The 20,585-nt window shown below is 37.8% G+C and overlaps 1 protein-coding gene across 3 annotated transcripts in view; it reads left to right on the top strand.

The window, feature by feature from the left end:
* The window catches only part of LOC132380141 (E3 ubiquitin/ISG15 ligase TRIM25-like), a 90,393-nt gene that overhangs the window by 25,118 nt on the left and 44,690 nt on the right, over positions 1-20,585 (top strand). For all 3 annotated transcript variants that reach the window (XM_059948756.1, XM_059948754.1, XM_059948757.1), the window contains 6 exons: positions 4,919-5,023; positions 7,196-7,282; positions 13,455-13,565; positions 16,743-16,834; positions 18,529-18,616; positions 19,992-20,122. In XM_059948756.1, the coding sequence (XP_059804739.1) occupies positions 4,919-5,023; positions 7,196-7,282; positions 13,455-13,565; positions 16,743-16,834; positions 18,529-18,616; positions 19,992-20,122 (614 nt within the window). The remainder of the gene's footprint in view (positions 1-4,918; positions 5,024-7,195; positions 7,283-13,454; positions 13,566-16,742; positions 16,835-18,528; positions 18,617-19,991; positions 20,123-20,585) is intronic.

Raw genomic sequence — 20,585 nt, 5'->3', positions numbered from 1 at the left:
TGTAAATATCTAAAAAAATGTGTGCTAGATACTTATCCATTAGCTGTGAAAAAGACATTAAACAATCCTCTGAAAACAAATCTGAAAAAGTTTTTATTCCCTTAGTTTTCCATATTAAAAAAGCCTTATCCAGACTTGATGGTTTAAAGAAAAAATTAGAATAGATATTACTAGAGAGCACAAAGTTATTTAATTCAAAAAATCTACGAAACTGAAACCAAAAGCTGGATCCTGTAACAATACGGCATTCAATCTCCACTGTGACATTTTCAAAAAGCTATCAGAAAGCTTCAGAGTTACTTTCAACGACGCGTGATCCGACAACACAATGATGTCATATGCACACTCAACAACGGAGTGTAACAAATGTGTGTCTAGAAAAAAGTAATCAATTCTAGAGTATTTATGATGAACGTGTAGGGAAAAAAAAGAAAAATCTTTGTTGTTAGGGTGTTTATATCTCCAGATATTGACCAGGCCATATTCTAGTAGAAAAGAATTAATAGAAGCCACTGCTTTATTAGGAAGTGACGGATTGGTTGATGACCTGTCAATTGCCAGGTTCAGACAACAATTAAAGTCACCGCCCATGATCAACTTATATTCATTCAAATTCGGTAGCTCAGAAAAAAAACTTCTTAAAAAATTCAGGACTATCTACATTAGGTGCGTATTCACACACCAAGGCTACCTTTTGATTGCATAATAAACCAGTAACAATTAAATATCTTCCAATTGAATCAGTAATAGTATTAAAATGTACAAAAGGGATTTTGGAGTTAACAAAAATAGATACCCTTCTAACTTTATTAGTCTATAAAGAATGAAATAAAGGTTCTTCCCAAAATTTGAAAAAAACAGTCCTCATCCTGTCTCCATATATGATTTTCTTGTGCAAAAATAATATCTGCATTAAGTGTTTTTAATTTCTTAAAAATGAAACATAATTAAGCATAAAAATAAATTTTTTTATGCTTAATAGGATGATTCACACCATTCCGATTCCAAGAGATTATATTAATTTTATTAACATCCATGTTTAAAATTTAATTTAATATTTTATGAAGAAAACTATTGCACAAGCACAGATTAATCTAAAAGTACGGATATGACTAGAAGGAATGACGTATTTACAAATAAAATATCCATCAAAAGAACTGCCCAGTCGAGAAAGAAAACCTATTCTAATAGGCCCCTCCCCCCCACAAAGCCAGAAAAACAGCAACCAATAAGCTGGTCACATGCTAACCTAGTGATCCTTGACCCTATCCTCTAATTTGCAGCTGCATATATTAAAATTAAAATATTAATCCCATCCAATTTAGCCATAATAAAAGGGGCAAACAAATTTGAAATACTGCAATGTTATGTCTAACAGTAATAAAAACATAACTGGTGATGATGGCCATCTTAAATTCATCTGAAGTATATTAATCACATATTCAAAGAAAAGTAAATCCAAGCAAATAATACTGCAACTGAAGTTCTTTCTTTCAAAAAGAACAAAATAAATGAATATATATATAATAAACCTAAAACTATATTAATGTTGAAACAAACAAAAAAATAAAAAGAGTAGTTCACGGCAGGTCCTATACGGACCTCTATAGTATAAGAGTTCCCTACAAAACAATGATAAGTATATACTAATTATTAATGAGTAAAAAAAAATTAATCTGCCACATCCCATACCAGAGATTCAAAAAGCATAGAATAAACATTACTCAGGGTATCTATAAACATCTCATACATCAGAATTACCTATTCAGCAATCGGCTTAACTTTAAGATTTTTAATGTACTCCCATCCTTCCTGTCGGGAGTAGATTCTGTGACTGAGACCCCGCAGGAAAGATTATCAGCCGCACTGGATACTGAAGAGATGGATGTAAATTTAGCTTATACATCTCGCTCATGACCTCTTGGTATTTCCTTCTTTCGGCAAAAATCTTAGGAGGAAAATCTTCGACTATACGAATCTCTGTTGATTTGAAGATTATCTTTCGCTTCCTTCTGGCCTCTCGAAGTATGGCTTCTTTGGTTGTATAATAACGCAAACAAAGTACGATTGGCCGAGGGTGTAGTTCAGATGAACGCTGAAACCTTGGAACTCTATGGACTCTATTGAGTAAAGGGCTAGCTTCCAGGGTCTCATTAAAAAGTGAATACAGCATATCTGAGAAGAACTTTAACAGATCACCAGCTTCAGTATTTTCAGGCAATCCTAGTATACGCAAATTCCTCCGACGTGCTTTACTATCTACAAACCCCATTTCCAGAAAAATTGGGATATTTCCAAAATGCAATAAAAACAAAAATTTGTGATATGTTAATTCACGTGAACCTTTATTTAACTGACAAAAGTACAAAGAAAAGATTTTCAATAGTTTTACTGACTAACTTAATTGTATTTTGTAAATATACACAAATTTAGAATTTGATGGCTGCAACACAGTCAACAAAAGTTGGGACAGAGGCATGTTTACCATTGTGTTACATCACCTTTCCTTTTAATAATTCTTTTTAATCGTTTTGGAACTGAGGATACTAATTGTAGTAGATTTGCAATTGGAAATTTTGTCCATTCTTGCTTGATATAAGACTTCAGCTGCTCAACAGTCTGGTCTCCGTTGTCTGATTCTCCTCTTCATGATGCGCCATACATTTTCAATAATAGATAGATCTGGACTGGCAACAGGCCAGTCAAACACACGCACTGTGTCTACAAAGCCACGCTGTTGTAGCCCATGCAGAATGTGGTCTGGTATTGTCCTGCTGAAATAAGCATGGATGTCCCAGGAAGAGACGTCGCCTTCATGGCAACATATGTCTCTCTAAAATCCTAATATACGCCTCAGAGTCAATGGTACCTTCACATACATGCAACTCACCCATGCCGTGGGCACTGATGCGCCCCCATACCATCACTGATGCTGGCTTTTGCACCTTTTGCTGATAACAATCAGGATGGTCGTTTTCATCTTTGGCACGGAGAACTCGATGCCCGTTTTTTTCCGAAAACTAGCTGAAATGTGGACTCATCTGACCACAGCACATGGTCCCACAGTCTTTCGGTCCATCTGAGATGAGCTCAGGGCCCAGAGAACTCGCCGGCGTTTCTGCAGAGAGTTGATGTTGGTTTCCTCCTTGCGTAATACAGTTTCAAGTTGCATTTCTGGATGCAGCGACGGACTGTGTTAGTGACAATGGTTTTCCAAAGTACTCCCGAGCCCAGGTGGCTATAATTGTCACAGTAGCATGACGGTTTCTTAGGCAGTGCCGCCTGAGAGCTCGAAGATCACACGCATTCAACAGTGGTTTTTGACCTTGCCCTTTATGCACTGAGATGTCTCTGAATTCTCTGAATCTTTTCACAATATTATGTACTGTAGATGTTGAAAGACCTAAATTCTCTGCAATCTTGCATTGGGAAATGTTCCTTTTGAACTGACTAATAATTCTCTCATGAATTTTGGCACAAAGGGGTGAGCCACGACCCATCCTTGCTTGCAAAGTCTGAGCCTTTGATGGACACTACTTTTATACCCAGTCATGATACCTCACCTGGTGCCAATTAGCTTGCTTAATGTGGAGTCTTCCAAACCAGTGTTACTTGAATATTCTGTGCACTTTTCAATCTTATTTGAACTCTGTCCCAACTTTTGTTGAGTGTGTTGCAGCCAGCAAATTCTAAATTTGTGTATATTTACAAAATACAATTAAGTTGGTCAGTAAAACTATTGAAAATCTTTTCTTTGTACTTTTGTCAGTTAAATAAAGGTTCATGTGAATTAACATATCACAGATTTTTGTTTTGTATTGCATTTGGGAAAATATCCCAACTTTTCTGGAAATGGGGTTTGTAAATCAATCATTTTTTTCTTCGTTTTAAGTAGTTCTGAGGTATTTTCATTAATTTTCTTTTCCATCGAAGACATCTTCACTCCTTGTTCTTTCATAGTTTGCCTGAATTGTTCATGTTCGTTCTCAATTCGATTTGTAGTCTGCTTAAGCATCTGAAATTGAAAGTCCAAATTCTTCAGAGATTCTTGGACATTAAAGATAGATTTTTTTAAGCTTCCCGTTGGTATCCATCAGCTTATCAATCTTAGTATTGAGTGATCCAAATTCAAACTTCATATCTTGTATTGAAGAAAATATTCCTGCTAAAGTAACAGGTTCCTCTGATTTCTTTATTTGTTCAATTTGCTCCGTTTCAAGAAAAGTCTTGCCACTTCTCAATTCAATACCAGATTGACTTCCTGCCATCGTAATTAAATCGTAAATCCTTCAGCAGAAGTAATAAATCATCGAACTTAAAAGGAATCTGTCAGTGGGACGTAAAATATAAAGAAAAGTGGAGCTGCTGTAAAACATGTCTTACACCATGCGCTACAAAATGGTGGATCTTCTCTTTTATTCTTGATTGTTTAATTAAATGGTATTGAGCAAATTAGTTTCCTTTATCTGTAGTGATCTTCTGATCAGTAATATTCAGTACATATGTGGAGCTGTTTCCATTTACCAGCAACATAATGAGTGTATTCAAATCACAAACGAGAGAATCTGTAGATGCTGGAAATGTTGGAGGAACACATTAGGCCAGGCAGCATCTATGGAAAAAAAGGTCAGTCGACTTTTCAAAGCTCAGCTGTACTTTTTTTCCATAGATGCTGCTGGCCTGCTGAGTTCCTCCAGCATAATGCATATATTGTGGGCTTTCAAGCTTGCACGATATCATTCAGTTCAAGTATGAAGTTTTAATTCATGCCAGTTCATGGGCCTGCCCACTGAGGAGCCAGAGTACAGTGTTTTCCAACTTACTGGCATTTAATAGGTATTCTGTGCTATTTTGGAGTATTTTTTATGTAAAATAATAATTTGCCTGTTTCCCATTTAACTCATATTTCCTGTTCCAGTTGATCTTCAGTCGATGCCAACTGCTACCCCTTGCAGCACTTCTCAACCTCTAATGTCATCTTGTCCTCAGAGCTTTTGTCCAATTCCGAACTCCTTAATAACTGGTAAGAAAGCTATTATGGAATATGTGACACTGAATAGCACAATATTATACAAGAGGATGAATATCGTGAGAACATGTGCACGTCTACTTCTTAGCAGTGTGAAGCAACACACTGTTTCGTAAAAGTGTGAAGCAACAGACAAAGTGCTGGAAGAACTCAGCAGGTTGTTAAAAGTGTATTGTTTTACTGGTTTGAACTATTGAGAGTAATATTTGTCTTTTATGTGGTGGATATGCCATTTCGTTTATTTCAAAAGTGCACCTATGTTCAACAAACCCATCCAACTTTAATGATCTCTCTGCCTTATTGTTGTGGATGATTTTAGAAATTTATTTATCACAGCTTGTGAAATTACTCAGAATATGAATCAGGTTTAATATTACTGGTTTATGTCGTGAAGTTTGTCATTTTGTTGCAGCAGTACATTGTAACGTGTTGGTGTGTGGCCAAGTGGTTAAGGCATTTGTCTGGTTATCTGAAGGTCACTACTTTGAGCCTTGGCTGAGGCTTGTGTGTGTGTCCTTGAGCAAGGCACTTAATCACACATTGCTATGCGACAACACTGGTGTCAAGCTGTATGGGTCCTAATGCCCTTCGCTTGGACAACATTGGTGGCGTGGAGAGGGGAGACTTGCAGCTTGGGCAAGTGCCGGTCTTCCATTAAAAAAAAAACCTTGCCTAGGCTGGCGCCCTGGAAACTTTCCAAGGTGCAAATCCGTGGTCTATCGAGACTAATGGAGGCCTACACACACACATTGTAATACATAATAATTAAGAAAAAGTATAAGTTACAATAAGAATTATACTTTTAAAAAGTTAACTAAGTGCAAAAGGAGAGCAAAAAGGATCTGAAAATAATTATTGAGGTAGTGTACATGGGTTCATTGTCCATTCAGAAACTAGATGGCAGAGGGGATGAAGCTGCTCCTAAAATGTTGAGTGGTCTGGTGTGGATTCTCTCGACTTACCCTCCCTGAAGTCTACAATCAATTCCTTGGCTTTTCCTTAATTTTGTTTTTAGTTTTCCTTTTTTTTCCAGTTACTATGTCATAGCCCATTTATTGTACCTCTTGGTGATGATGTAACAAGGAGTTAAAAAATTCAAGATTCAAAGAACATTTATTATCAGAGTATGTATGCAGTATACAACCCTGAGATTCGCCTTCCCACAGACAGCCATGAAGCAAAGAAAGCCATGGAACCTGTTCAGAGGAAAACTTGAAACCCCCAATGTGCAAAAAAAAGAGCAGATCACGCAAATGGCAACAAAAGCACAAAACACAGAATATAAAACATCAAACCATAAAGTCAGTGAAAGAGTCCAGGAATGTTCAGCTTCAGCTCAGTTCAGTTCAATCCGACACTATTGTTGGTTGATTGCAGTCCGCAGAGCCTTTCTGCTCTGATCAAAATCAAACAAAATAGCAAGTAAAAAAGGAGCCACCCGAAACCAGAAATGAACCATAGCATGAATTACAGAGTTCAGTCCACAAACCGCATCACTTAACCCTTGCCCTAAGCCCAACACCCTGGCAGCAATGAGCGAGAGGGAGAGTAAGGCCGATCAAATGCAGGCACCATCCTCTGGAGCAGTGAGGGAGAGACCGGTCACCAGCAGGTAAATGGCACTAAAACAGGACGCGATAGAAACGATTGTGTGCTGCCAGCATCCAAAAAAGTATGAAAGAACTTCAGATGTTTACCTTCCATTAGATTGAAGCAATCAAACAATGATTACCTTTCATAGTGTAATGGTAGTGTATCAACTTAGTTTTATATCTACTGACCTCTTGACTTGCAATATGGAGCATCAATATTTCAGCTTCATTTTTCATACCATGTCAATTTTGTCATAGTATTCGAGATAGATAGTAGACTGTAAGTCCATAATTTATGGATTTAAAATGCTGCCTTCATTCCACCTGCAGTGAACTGCTTCAATAAATCTTGTTTCTTCATCCTTCACTGGAGTGCCAAAACTAGTAAATAGCAAATCCCAGTGGCCAAAAACTTGTTGAGAACTTGCAGGTATAACATTAAAATACTTAAAAACCAAACTGCTGTATTCCTCATCACTGATTCAAGAATTATGTTTCTTTTAAATTGAATGTGAAGATTTTTGTTTGAAGCCTTATAAGCAGTAATAGACAGGGATATCTTTCTCTGTTGTAGCTGATTTCCAGTCCTTGGTGAATCCTATTCAACAGTCATTAATGCTCTCACCAGATCTTTGGGCAGTGGGCACTTCACAGCTAAATGGTAAGAAAGTCTTCATTTATTATTGGGTGTAAATTAAATACATGTATCCTGTTAGCAAAGTTATGGAGCAAGTGTGGAGATGGATGATCCTGAGTCATGCTAACAGCAAAATGTTAGCCTTTCTCTTATGGGAAGTGGGTTTGAATCCAAATTATCACGGTGAATACGAAGTTTGCTTTCATTATTGCAATCTCAATCTCATTTGATTTTCAGTAATCTTGGTTTATTCCCTGATGAGTATGAAATTTATACTTGAACAACCATTTTTATTTCTGAATTAAATTGGCTCACTGTCATGGACAACATAATTGTTAGTGTGGAAAATGTCAAATTGGCATTTAGCTTTACTTTGAGAGCAATAGTGAAACAGAAAATGAAAGGAGCTAATTGTATAAAAACATCAAGGCATATAAACTTAAAATGAAAAACAGGTGTGGTCATTTGTCCTCTTGTCCTATTCAGGAGATTTTTCCTATCCTGTGAACCATCCTTTTCCACCCCAATGGGTAAAGCATCTCTTCATCTCAGTCTTAATTAGATAGAGACTTACAGTTGCCACAGCTCTCTGGGTACAGAATTCCAATGATTCATTAACCCTCTATGAAGAAATTCTTCCTTGTCTCTATATTCAGTGGTCATCTTTTTATTTTGCAGCACTGTCCTCCATTTTCACTTTCTGCTATGAGGGAAGCATTTTCTCAGCACTATCCTGTCAACACCCATCAGAAATTTTTACATTTCAGTAAGATCACCTTCCGTGTTTTAAACTTCAACAGGTATTGACCCAACATGCTTAATCTTTCCTCATAAGACAACCTGGGAACCAAAGTTATGACACTTTTCTGTCCTGCCTCCAATATAGCATATTGTCTCTTAACTATTTACTACAGACATGATTTATCTGATGGTTTACGGTTACATACTCTATTCTCTTCAATAAAATGTACCTTTATTTACAAATCTGCAAACAATATTGCTGAATATAGAACCCAATTAAAGCATAATATATTCAAATAAAAAAGTTTACATATCAAAATCAAAAGATTAATAATTTACTTGAATTTTTCATTTTATGCAGCAGTACACACTTATTTTATACTCTCATTTGTTTATCTACTGTCACTTGTGACTTTCTGCACAATAACACCGAAGTGTTAAAGTATTGATTAAAAATGTTGATATATGATCCCAAGGAGCAGGGAAGAATTATTCTTTCCATCACTTTATGTGATGTTATTGTATGAGGTATTGGACATAACATACATCATTGCATAGTGGGTTCATACACAAACAACACCAATGTGTCCAATGCTTTTCATATGGAACCTCATAAGAGAATTTAAATGCAGCTTTATAATGAGTTTTTCAGATTTCAGAGAGTGCTTAATAGCTCCCGTGTATCACTGTTCCCGTTAGAACCTGAAGAGAGATTTAGCTTGGAAAGAATGAGTCTTAAGGGGGAGCATGACATACAGTATCAAATGAAGAAAGAAAGTATTCTGTAATTGTTCAAGTACCTTCTCTCTTGTTTGTGTAGAGACTGAAAGGTGTCATTTCAATTAAATAATTAGCTTTATTTTTATAAAATAAATGTAATTATTGAAACAATGCAATAATATGATTTATATTGAACCTGAGTTCTAAAAGTTGTTAATTCTCCCTGTTTCTAACAATATATCATCCTTAAAATTTGCTATCTAGCAGATTTGGCACAATAGCTTTCTATCATGGTATTTTTAAAAAAAACCTTTGAATTATTTTTGAATTACAGATAGACATACTTTATTGATCCTGAGGGAAATTGGGTTTCATTACAGTCACACCAACCAAGAATAGCGTAGAAATATAGCAATAAAACCCATAAATAATTAAATAATAACAAGTAAATTATGCCAAGTGGAAATAAGTCCAGGACCAGCCTATTGACTCAGGGTGTTGTAAATTTGATGGCCACAGGCAAGAATGACTTCCTATGACGCTCAGTATTGCATCTCGGTGGAATGAGTCTCTGGCTGAATGTACTCCTGTGCCTAACCAGTACATTATGGAGTGGATGGGAGACATTGTCCAAGATGGCATGCAACTTGGACAGCATCCCCTTTTCAGACACCACCATCAGACACCGGGTCTTGATCTGGATATCAGTACTGGTTTTCCTTTAAATACCCACATTCCCACATTCACGTTGATGTAGTCATCCAAGCTACACTGTATCTCACTTGTTTATAACTTGCTGTTCCTTCATGGTTATTACCAAAATCTTGGAACTCGCTAACTGTATTGTAGGCATACAGCACACACAACTCAAGCACTGCAGCTTTTCAAGGAGGCAGCTCACCACCACCTCCTTAAGGGCAACTAGGATAGGGCAATTAAATAGTGGCTCAGCCTGCGAAGCCTACATCCCTTGATTGAAAAAGAATACTGCCCCCTGTTCAATCAATGATAGTGTGTTATGGGGATATATAGTGGTTTCCGGTTAACTGAGACACAAAGGAACTAGTATATTTTGGCTAATTAAGTGGCTGCCCCAATTAGTCAACATTTCATGGAAATAGTTAAGAGGGTATAAAAAAGAGAAACAGAGTAACAGATTATGCATTTAAATAAAATACAGAACAAATTAGAGCACTACCAGGACCATAAAACTGTGCATTAGTTCCTAAGAGGTATCAACAAAAGGAATTCATCCATGTTGTGTTCTTTTGACTGTAAATGAACAAAATCAGTACAGACACCTAGTGCAGATAATGGGTTGCTATCAAACAAAGCTGTCAATGATCGCATCCTCCAAATCTTCACTTTCATTGTTACATTCAAGACGATTTTCGATACCTTCATAGTTTCTAACTTGTTGAAGTAGTGAAATTGTTTTCTTTTCGTTCCCGGCCATTTCTGGCATTTTCAAGAATGAATGCTTGAAACTACAGTGAGCAAAACAGTTCTAAATTGTCTTACTGTTTATTTCTCACCAACAATCAATGACACGAATCCCTGCTTTTTGAACACAAACATATGGTATTTAAAAACTGTTTGCTTGAAGCGTGGTGCTGTGTCTAATGGCCATGCCCAAGTGTACAGGATTGACTCTAGTTAGAATCTGTTCGTCAATAATCTCCTGTTCCAATTAAGCATTGTCCTAAATAAACAAAGGGAATAGAACATAGAATAGTACAGCACATTACAGGCCCTTTGGCCCACAATGTTGTGCTACCCTCAAACCCTGCCTCCCATATAACCCCCCACCTTAAATTCCTCCATATACCTGTCTAGTAGTCTCTTAAACTTCACTAGTGTATCTGCCTCCACCACTGACTCAGGCAGTGCATTCCACGCACCAACCACTCTCTGAGTGAAAAACCTTCCTTTAATATCCCCCTTGAACTTCCCTCCCCTTACCTTAAAGCCACGTCCTCTTGTACTGAGCAGTGGTGCCCTGGGGAGAGGTACTGGCTGTCCGCTCTGTCTGTTCCTCTTAATATCTTGTACAGCTCTATCATGTCTCCTCTCATCCTCCTTCTCTCCAAAGAGTAAAGCCCTAGCTCCCTTAATCTCTGATCCTGATGCATACTCTCTAAATCAGGTGGCATCCTGGTAAATCTCCTCTGTACCCTTTCCAATGCTTCCACATCCTTCCTATACTGAAGTGACCAGAACTGGACACAGTACTCCAAGTGTGGCCTAACTAGAGTTTTATAGAGCTGCATCATTACATCACGTCTCTTAAACTCTGTCCCTCGACTTATGAAAGCTAACACTCCATAAGCTTTCTTAACTATCCTATCTACCCGTGAGGCAACTTTCAGGGATCTGTGGACATGTACCCCCAGATCCCTCTGCTCCTCCATGCTACCAGGTATCCTGCCATTTACTTTGTACTCTGCCTTGGAGTTTGTCCTTCCAAAGTGTACCACCTCACACTTCTCCGGGTTGAACTCCCATCTGCCACTTCTCAGCCCACTTCTGCATCCTATCAATGTCTCTGCAATCTTGGACAATCCTCTACACTATCTACAACACCACCAACCTTTGTGTCGTCTGCAAACTTGCCAACCCACCCTTCTACCCCCACATCCAGGTCGTTAATAAAAATCACAAAAAGTAGAGGTCCCAGAACAGATTCTTCCCTGGATCCCATGCCTTCTGACTTTCTGAATAAGCCTACCGTGTGGAACCTTGTCAAATGCCTTACTAAAATCCATGTAGATCACATCCACTGCACTACCCTCATCTGGCTACCTTCAATCCTGGCTGTTTTCTTAATTAGTTTTTGTTCTTCAGGGGTTTCTCTAAATAAGTGGCTGCCCTGATTAACAATGGCCCAATTAACCAGAATTCACTGTACCTTTAAGATGGACAAACTTTTGAACCTGGACCCTACTTTGAAAGTGGATATATGACCAGAAGATAGAGGAACAGAATTAGGCCATTTGGCCCATCAAGACTACTCTGCTATTACTTCATGGCTGATCCACTTTTCCTATCAGCCCTAATCTCCTGCCTTCTCCCCATACCCCTTCATGCCCTGACTCATCAAGAACCTATCAACCTCTGCCTTAAGTATAACTAATAACCTGGCTTCCATATATTGCGTGTTTTTAAAATGTACTTTTTCAACCATCGAGTACTTTATACCTGAGGATTACTTAAAATCTTGGTGTGGTAACATAGGGGTTAGCACAACGCTTTACAGTGCAGGCGACACTGGTTCATTTCCCACCGCTGCCTGTAAGGAGTTTGTATGTTCTCTTCGTGACCACATGGGTTTCCTCTGGGTACTCTGGTTTCCTCCCACAGCCCAAAGACGTTCCAGTTGGTAGGTTAATTGGTCATTGTAAACTGTCCTGTGATTGGGGATTGCTGGGTGGCATGGCTCAAAGGGCCGTAAGGGCCTGTGCAGTGCTGTATCTAAATAAACAAACAAACGTTAAACCATCTAAACACGCATTTCAGAATATTTGATTGAAATTGCTACAGGTTTTCATCTATCAAGTCGTGTACTCTGATGCAATAAATTTATCAACTTACCAAAGCTACAGTGCAATTCCTAATAAAGGGAACTGAAAACACAAAATGCTGGAGGAACTCTGCAGGCCAGGCAGCATCTGTGGAAAAAATGCAGTCGTTTCGTGCCGAAACCCTTCGGCAGGGCTGGAGAAAAGAAACTGAGGAGTAGATTTAAAAGGTGGAGGATGGGAGAGAGAACCACTAGGTGGTGGGTGAAACCTGCAGGGGTAGGGATGAAGAGCTAGGAAGTTGATTGGTGAAAGTGACAGAAGGCCATGGAAGAAAGGGAAAGAGGGAAGGAGCACCAGAGGGAGGTAATGGGTGGTAGGGCAAGGAGATGAGGTGAGAGAGGGAAAAGGGGATGGGAAATGGAGAGGGTATGGTTGGGGAGCATTACTGGAAGTTTGAGAAATCGATATTCATGCCATCAGGTTGGAGGCTACCCAAACAGAATATAAGGTGTTGTTCCTCCAACCTAAATGTGGCCTCATCATGACAGTAGAGAAGGCCATGGATGGACTTATCAGAATGGGAATGGGAAGTGGAATTAAAATGGGTGGCCACCTTATCTCCTTGCCTGCCCATGCTCTCTCTCTGGTGCTCCTTTCCCCTTTTTCTTTCTTCCGTGGCCTTCTGTCTCTTTTTCCAGTGAATGCCAAGTTCCTCCAGCATTTTCTTTGTTTTGCTCGGATTTCCAGCACTTGCAGATTTTCTCTTCTTTGTAAATGGAGAAAAAAGCCTTAAAATCTCCATACACGGCCAGAAATGTGCTTTGGGTTGAAAATTTTACATACAGATTTATAACCTGCCTAGCACTTATGTAAATACAGCAAATTGACATTCTCCTGGGAGACAAAGTTGTTTTAATGTGAAATGCAGCATTTTGGTATAATTTTTTTGGAAATTACACAAGCACATATCTGTCAAAGTTGCTTTGCAATTCTAAAGAACTAGAATGCAGTGAACAGTATTTTCCATCGTTTTGACAGATATCAAGGAGTGTTTGCTACTGTTGATGAGGAAGCTTGATTAACAGATTTTAACCACTTCTTGTATTTTTTTTCTTAAATGTACTTGACTATACTTTGCCAATGTTGAAAATTATTTTTGTCTCTAAATTATTTAAGGGAAGCATTGCTAATAGTACATGTTTTTCGTTTCTCAGCATCTTTCCAGCCCTTGCCAAACAATGCTGACAGGCTCATGTCTTGGCCACCTCCAGCCTTGGCTACAAACGTTTTCGGTCTCAGAGGACTCTCGGCCAATCAGCAAAAGGGTAAGGGTGGAAGTGTTTGGTGTGGGGAGTGAAGCACAACGAACACACAATGAAAGACTTGCATTTATATAACACCTTTCTCAACATCTTAAACACCCTAATGAAATACTACTAAAATGTAGTTGCTTATATAACTCAAGAATGACAGCAACCCATTTGTACTCCCATTTAATGACCATATAAATATTATTGATAATTCCTGTAATGGTGAGGACCCCCAACTCAGACTCAGGAACAGCTTTTTTCCAACTGGTATCATCGCTTTCACATCTCCTCCCTGCTTTCTTCAATTCTTAGTTTTACCTCTTCTATTGTAATTACTTGGAGGTTTTTTTTGCACTACGACAGATTGCATTCCTATCCACCAATCTGTTCTTCGCTCGTCTCTGTGTTTATCATTACCACATGCAGTATCCCATTTACTCTGTAAGCTTCAAGTGAGCAAGATATTTAATTGCACCTGAGTATGTGATAATAAGCTAATCTGATCATAGTGAGGTTAGAGGGATGGTGGCTGATTGGTCCTTCTCTGCTATTCCTTGAAGTGGTGGTCCTATGGTTTTTTGCATACACATAAGAGTTGCAGCTTTGATTTTAAATATTCATGTAAAATTAATACTTTCTGCAGTGCTGATCCTTTTCAGTATTGCATTGAGTTATCAGTTTATGTCCTTAAGTATCTTGAGTCGGATTAAAACTCAAAATCTTCTTGAGGTACAAATGTCACCTTGTCATGTTGTCCTTGCTGACAAGAGGAAAAAAAAATCTAATAGGAAAAAAATTAAATGGAAAGTATATGTGACTGAAAAGTACCCATCTCTATTTCTGAAGATCTCCCCAACCCACTGAGATCCTTGCATTGAAGTTGTTTCTTTTTGTATGTTCCCAATGTACTTCTCTTCACATGTCCTTAACTATGGAGCTGCTCTTCCAGAGCAGAGAAAGGAGAATTCATAGAGGTATTCAAAATCTTGCAGAGCATTGAAAACCTTCAGATGAATGGAATTAATTCAATTGATGGGAAGATCTAATGAGAGAAAATTGAAGTACTGTACAGGGGCAAGATGAAGAGAGTAGTTTTGCCTAAGAGGTTGTTTTGATGTGGAATGTACTGTGCATCAGAGTAATGCCATCAGGTCTAGAGCTAAACTGGATAACTATTTGAAAGTCAATGTTTGCAAGACCTTGGGGGCAGGGTAGGGAAATGATGCCAGAGCATTGAGTAGTTTCCTTAGTGAGCAGTGCTAGGGGAACCATGGGCTGACTGGCATCTGCTACATTGTTCAGTGAATTTGTACAGGGTTTATTTCACTGTGGAGCTGTGGTGCAACTGCAGTTGACTATTTTGCTAATGGAACATCCTAGTGATTCTTTAGCAAACATTTCAAAACTCATGTTTAGCTCTAATACTAAAGAATAGAATCTTGGAACAAGATTGCAGCAACTGCTTGATTTAGAATTCCTCTACTTGCTAAGCGTGGTCTTTCAAGATACCAAAGCTGTGGGGCTGAAATTAGCAGATTTTTAAGATGATTGGTAAAGAATCAGAATCAAAATGAAGGGAATTTTTTTTTTTAAGAAGAGTGATTATAAGTTGAAATCTATAGTCTGACAACATGTCGGATTAAATAGTAAGCTTTGAAGGGGAATTTGAATTTCATAAATATCTAATGGAAAAAAATATGGCTAGAATAAATGACCAACTTCTATAAAAAGTGAGCAAAAATACAAATGCTGAAATAAATATAAAACATTGGGAAAAAACTCAGCAGGCCAGACAACATCTTTGGGAGGAGAAACAGTTAATGTTTCGGGTCTGGGGCCCTCCATCAGAGCTGAGAAAGAGGCCCATACCTGAAATATTAACTGCTCTCCCCTCTGTTGTGGCTGTCTGAATTCTAGTTAAATCTAGCTGAAACAAAGCAACCTCAATTCGTATAGATTGATGAAGTCCATGCCAGCAGAACAATAACGTTGTCACTTAATTATTTTCAGTGTTGTAAATTGATATTCAGAATATTTTATATATCTTAACATTAATATTTTGCCAGGTCCTTTGTAAATGTTAGGCATTTACAAACATTAAATTACAATGACAGCAAACGAGCCTGAATGTTGAGAACCTGGCTATCCACTCATACTGGGTGACAAACCTTCTGCCTGTACTCCAGTGTAGCTGGGCTGTAGAGACACTATTGACACTGAGGCAAATGGCTAATAATTTTTGGGTTTCAGAAAATTTGCCCTTTCTTAAATCACATGAAGCACCTTGCAGAAGTTCTTATGCTAATGATGTTATATCAATTCACAATATTTCTCAGGCTTTGATGAACTTCGTTGCAAGTATGTGCTTGAATTGTTTAGGGGAATACTTGCCATAAAAATACACTCAGTGGCAAATTTATTATGTACCTTCTATATGTTCATGGTCTTCTGCTGGTGTAGCTCATCCACTGTTGTAACATGGTTATTTTAGTTAACAGGTGGTTGTTTGAGTTACTGTTGCCTTTCTGTCAGCCTGAACCAGTCTGGCCATTCTTCTCTGACCTCTCTCATTAACAAGACGTTTTTGCCCACAGAACTGCCGCTCACTGGATGTTTTGTTGATTCTCACACCATTCTCTGTAAACTCTAGGGACTGTTGTGCATGAAAATCTCAGATGATCAGTAGTTTCTGAGATACTCAAACTACCCCATTTGCACTAAGAATCAATCCACAGACGAAGTCACTTCGATCACATTTCTTCTCCATTCTCAGACTATTGTTGGTCTGAGCAACAACTGAACCTCTTGACCATGTCTGCATGCTTTTATGCATTAAGTTGCTGCCACATGATTGGCTGATTAGATATTTGCATTAACGAACAGATATTAGGTATATCTAATAAAGTGGCCACTGAGTGTAAATACCTAACTTTTCTGAAGAATAGTCACACGTGGGACAGTCTGCTTGTACCTGAAAATTAAAGGAACATTGCATTTGGCAGTCAGGTATTATCCAGTGATGTAAATAGATCTCTGAAAACGTTATTTATGCTTGAAGTTCATGCCATGCTTAGTGACGCAAGATATAAAATTAAGCAAGTATTAATAACTCTCAGAAATAGTCCCATGAATCATAAAAAGAAAAAAAATTAGTTAAATAGAATATAATAGTGCAAACATTTGAAATTTCAGGTGTCACAATGGGTAGCCGATGTGCCATTGCTCCATGCGGTGCTCCTCCAATTATACCATCAATGCCAGCATTAAATCGGGTTAGATATCAGGTATGAACAGTATCTTTTAAGCATGCTACTGAAATACAAATATTTTAGTTTTATTCTACTATTACCATAATAGTTATTAACTTCTTTACTTGGAACTGCAGTCCTTGAGTGCTCCCATTTGCCTTTGTTTTGAAATTAGTTTGTTGACCAATGGTGCAACGTGGATTTATGTCAGTAAGAAATTGCCATATAATCTAGGATATCTATGATGGGTCAAACTGCCGGCAATGATACAAGCTCTTAAGGTGTACCTTTTATTTCCCCTCATTGCTGATCGATCACCAGTTCTAAAAAGGAGAGTCACCTTTAAACATTTTATTAAGGCCATTGTTGATTAGGGTTTTTCCAGCACCTTTTAAAATTGGTTCATTTAACCCTAATTTTACTACTTTATCTACGTGATAAACACAACAATTACTTTGGTATGTCTAACAATGTAATCTGAAGAACTACAGAGTTAAACAAATTGAAGTGGTACAGTCTGCTCCTGGTAGAGGGTGTATTACAGCATAATGTTATACATGACAATGTTGTAAACATACATTTGAGTTTAGGGTAGCACATAGAAACATTATAACAAGAAATGGGTCTTTGTTGATAAACAGTGTCTTTACAGACACAAGAAGAATCCAATTCAGAATCGGAGTTAATATAGATATTAAATAGTTAAGTAGTACAGAAATGGAAATTATAATGTAGTGAGGTAGTGTTCATTGGTTCAATGTCCATTCAGAAATCGGATGGCAGAGGGGAAGAAGCTGTTCCTGAATCATCAAGTGTGTGCCTTCAGGCTTCTGTACCTCCTTCCTGATGGTACAATGAGAACAATGCATGACCTGGGTATTGGGGGTCCTTAATGATGGACACCACCTTTTGAGGCATTGCTCCGTGAAGATTCCCTGGATACTACGGAGTGTTATACATTAACAAGATGTATCACCTGTTGTTAAATATGTTCCAAAAAGTGTTACTTAAAGAAAAAAAACATCTTGCTTTTTGATGAAGGTGCATCCCCACACAAAGGGTATTTGCTAAAGGAAAGATCTCTGTTGTGGAGTGGGTCCATAACCCCAGATTTCTATTGCTTGTACAGTTGAAGTCAGAAGTTTACATACACCTTAGCCAAATACATTTAAACTCAGTTTTTCACAATTCCTGACATTTAATCCTAGAAAACATACCCTGTCTTAGGTCAATTAGTTGTTCTGGGATTGATTTGCACTTTTCGTGTCAAAGTACATTCATCTCTAGGAGACAGAATGCATCTCCTTCCTGAGGGGTATGACGGCTGTGTAGTCCCATTGTGTTTATACTTGCATACTATTGTTTGTACAGATGAACGTGGTACCTTCAGGCGTATGGAAATTGCTCCCAAGGATGAACCAGACCTGTGGAGGTCCACAATATTTTTTCTCTCTGAGGTCTTGGCTGATTTCTTTTGATTTTGTTTGTAAACTTCTGACCCACTGTAATTGTGATATAGTCAATTAAAAGTGAAATAATCTGTCTGTAAACAATTGTTGGAAAAATTACTCGTGTCATGCACAAAGTAGATGTCCTCAATGTCTTGCCAAAACTGTAGTTTGCTAATATGAAATCTGTGGAGTGGTTAAACAATGAGTTTTAATGACTTCAACCTAAGTGTATATAAACTTCTAACTTCAACTGTATTTTCTCACTGAATTTTCACACAGTATCCAAGCACGTCTGCTAAGGAAGATGAGCCTCTCACAGCCACAATGCTTTCAGGACTTCCCATGAAGGAACAGAAGCAACTCTTGGGTATGTGAAATTTTGTTATTCATAGATTAAGCTTTGTTTATAAGACAAAAAAATATCATTTAGATAGGTCCTATGCCATTAACCTCCATGTCAGTTTATCCCCTAACCTCACTAAACTTTAGACTATACCAGAGGGAAAATGATCCAACATTACAGCACATTTTCCTCTGTTAAAAAAAACAAAGTAGCAAGACAATTTCTGTAGTTACAATGCCTTCATAATTCTTCTTTTCAGTTGCATGTAATTTTTCAGATATCTGGGTTTTCCCACCAACACATCCAAAAGTATTGTTAATTGTTGTCTCCAAATTTTGTTCATGTCTGTACAGAATCTTTGGTCAATGGGTGTTGATTACATTCATGCATATGCAGACATTTCAGCTAATTGGCTGTTTCCTGCTCTGCAGTTTACTCTAAAATGCAGCTTCAGGAAGATCATTGTGCTGAGTTGCATTTTAAATTCATCCTACAATCCATATGCAGATCTGAAGAGTGGTTGCTGTTGAAATTAATATGTGCTATATTGAATATCTCCAGAATACTCTGTAACACTGAAGACCTAAGCTTAAATTTTAATAATATCTCCAGCCAAGGTTTTACACTACAGTTATGATATGAAAATGTATCCAACAGGATGAAATATTGCTCATTCTATGAAAAGGTCAGATTCAACCTGGTCCCAGTGTTATAGACAGGACCATCAACTTACTCATAAGACAAGGCAGGGACTGGGTATTGATAGTGAATGATCAGCCATGATCTCAGAATGGCGGTGCAGACTCGAGGGGCTGAATGGTCTACTTCTGCACCTATTGTCTATTGTCTATTGTCTATAAGACACAGGAATAGAATTAGGCCATTCGGCTCATTGAATCCACTCATCAAAATCTTCCCACTAATGTTTAGCTTGGATTTTACAAGACACTTGGTTTTAGTTTTCATTTCAGTTTTTTTCTCCAAACATGGAGCAAAGAAATGAATTCTTTGAATGAGGTTAGAGTAACTGTTCTTTACCAAGGGAGCATTTGACTGGATCTAGTGCCAGGAAGCCCTAGTAGAACTAATGTTGATAAACATGAGTTGGAGTTGTGTCTTTCATGAGGAAAATGTCTGTTGGTAAATGTCGGGGATCAGTTATCTCAGCCTTTTGATATTGTTGCAAGAGTTCCTTGCCATATTGACCTAGATCAACTGTCTTCAGCTGCTTCCAAATCTGAATTCTGCCTCGTTTTACCTTAACACCATGCACCCTTATTTGTTAATTATCAGCTGATAGAACTCTTATGTGAAAACGAGCAAGTTATTTGCCCTTTGGACAGTCTAACTTGTTTAAGCTAACATCCTTTAGCATTCTTTTCTGTGCATTTATTTTCAGGCGAACGGCTTTACAAGTTAATCCATGTTATGCACCCTTCCCTGGCGGGAAAGCTCACTGGGATGTTGTTGGAGATGGGTAACTTAGAACTGCTGCATTACTTGGAAAGCTCAGATTCTCTCCGCTCAAAGGTAATGCTGGAATGGATTTTTAAAACTTGAAATCTAAAAGGCAAAATCCTTTTACTCAGAATCTGCAATCGAGAAAGTATTACCAAAATAAAGAAATTGTTAGTAATTTTGTGCAACATTGTATGAGAAAATCAAATTTGGACTTGAAGATACAGAAAATAACATTTCAAAGCAAAGAAATATTTTATTTTAAGAATGATAATGAAATGAACTTGTAGCCAACTTGAGAGCATGTTATAAAGCATGTGATTCTTAGCATGTTTTAGAGTAGGATGACAGGAATAATAATCTTAGGATTTAAGACTAAACGAGGTAAGTATATTATAGCAACCAGTATTTGCAGATTTTCTAGTGTAAGTATTTCTAGGCCCATTGTGCCCAAATGACCCAAAGCTGGTTTGTGAATTTATAGTAAATAAACTCTGAAACAGCAGCAGCTACAAATTATGTATAATCTCTTTAT

The sequence above is a fragment of the Hypanus sabinus genome, chromosome 23 (genome assembly GCF_030144855.1).
Source record: "Hypanus sabinus isolate sHypSab1 chromosome 23, sHypSab1.hap1, whole genome shotgun sequence".
Taxonomy (NCBI): Eukaryota; Metazoa; Chordata; class Chondrichthyes; order Myliobatiformes; family Dasyatidae; genus Hypanus; species Hypanus sabinus.
This window is presented reverse-complemented; position numbering and strand designations above follow the sequence as displayed.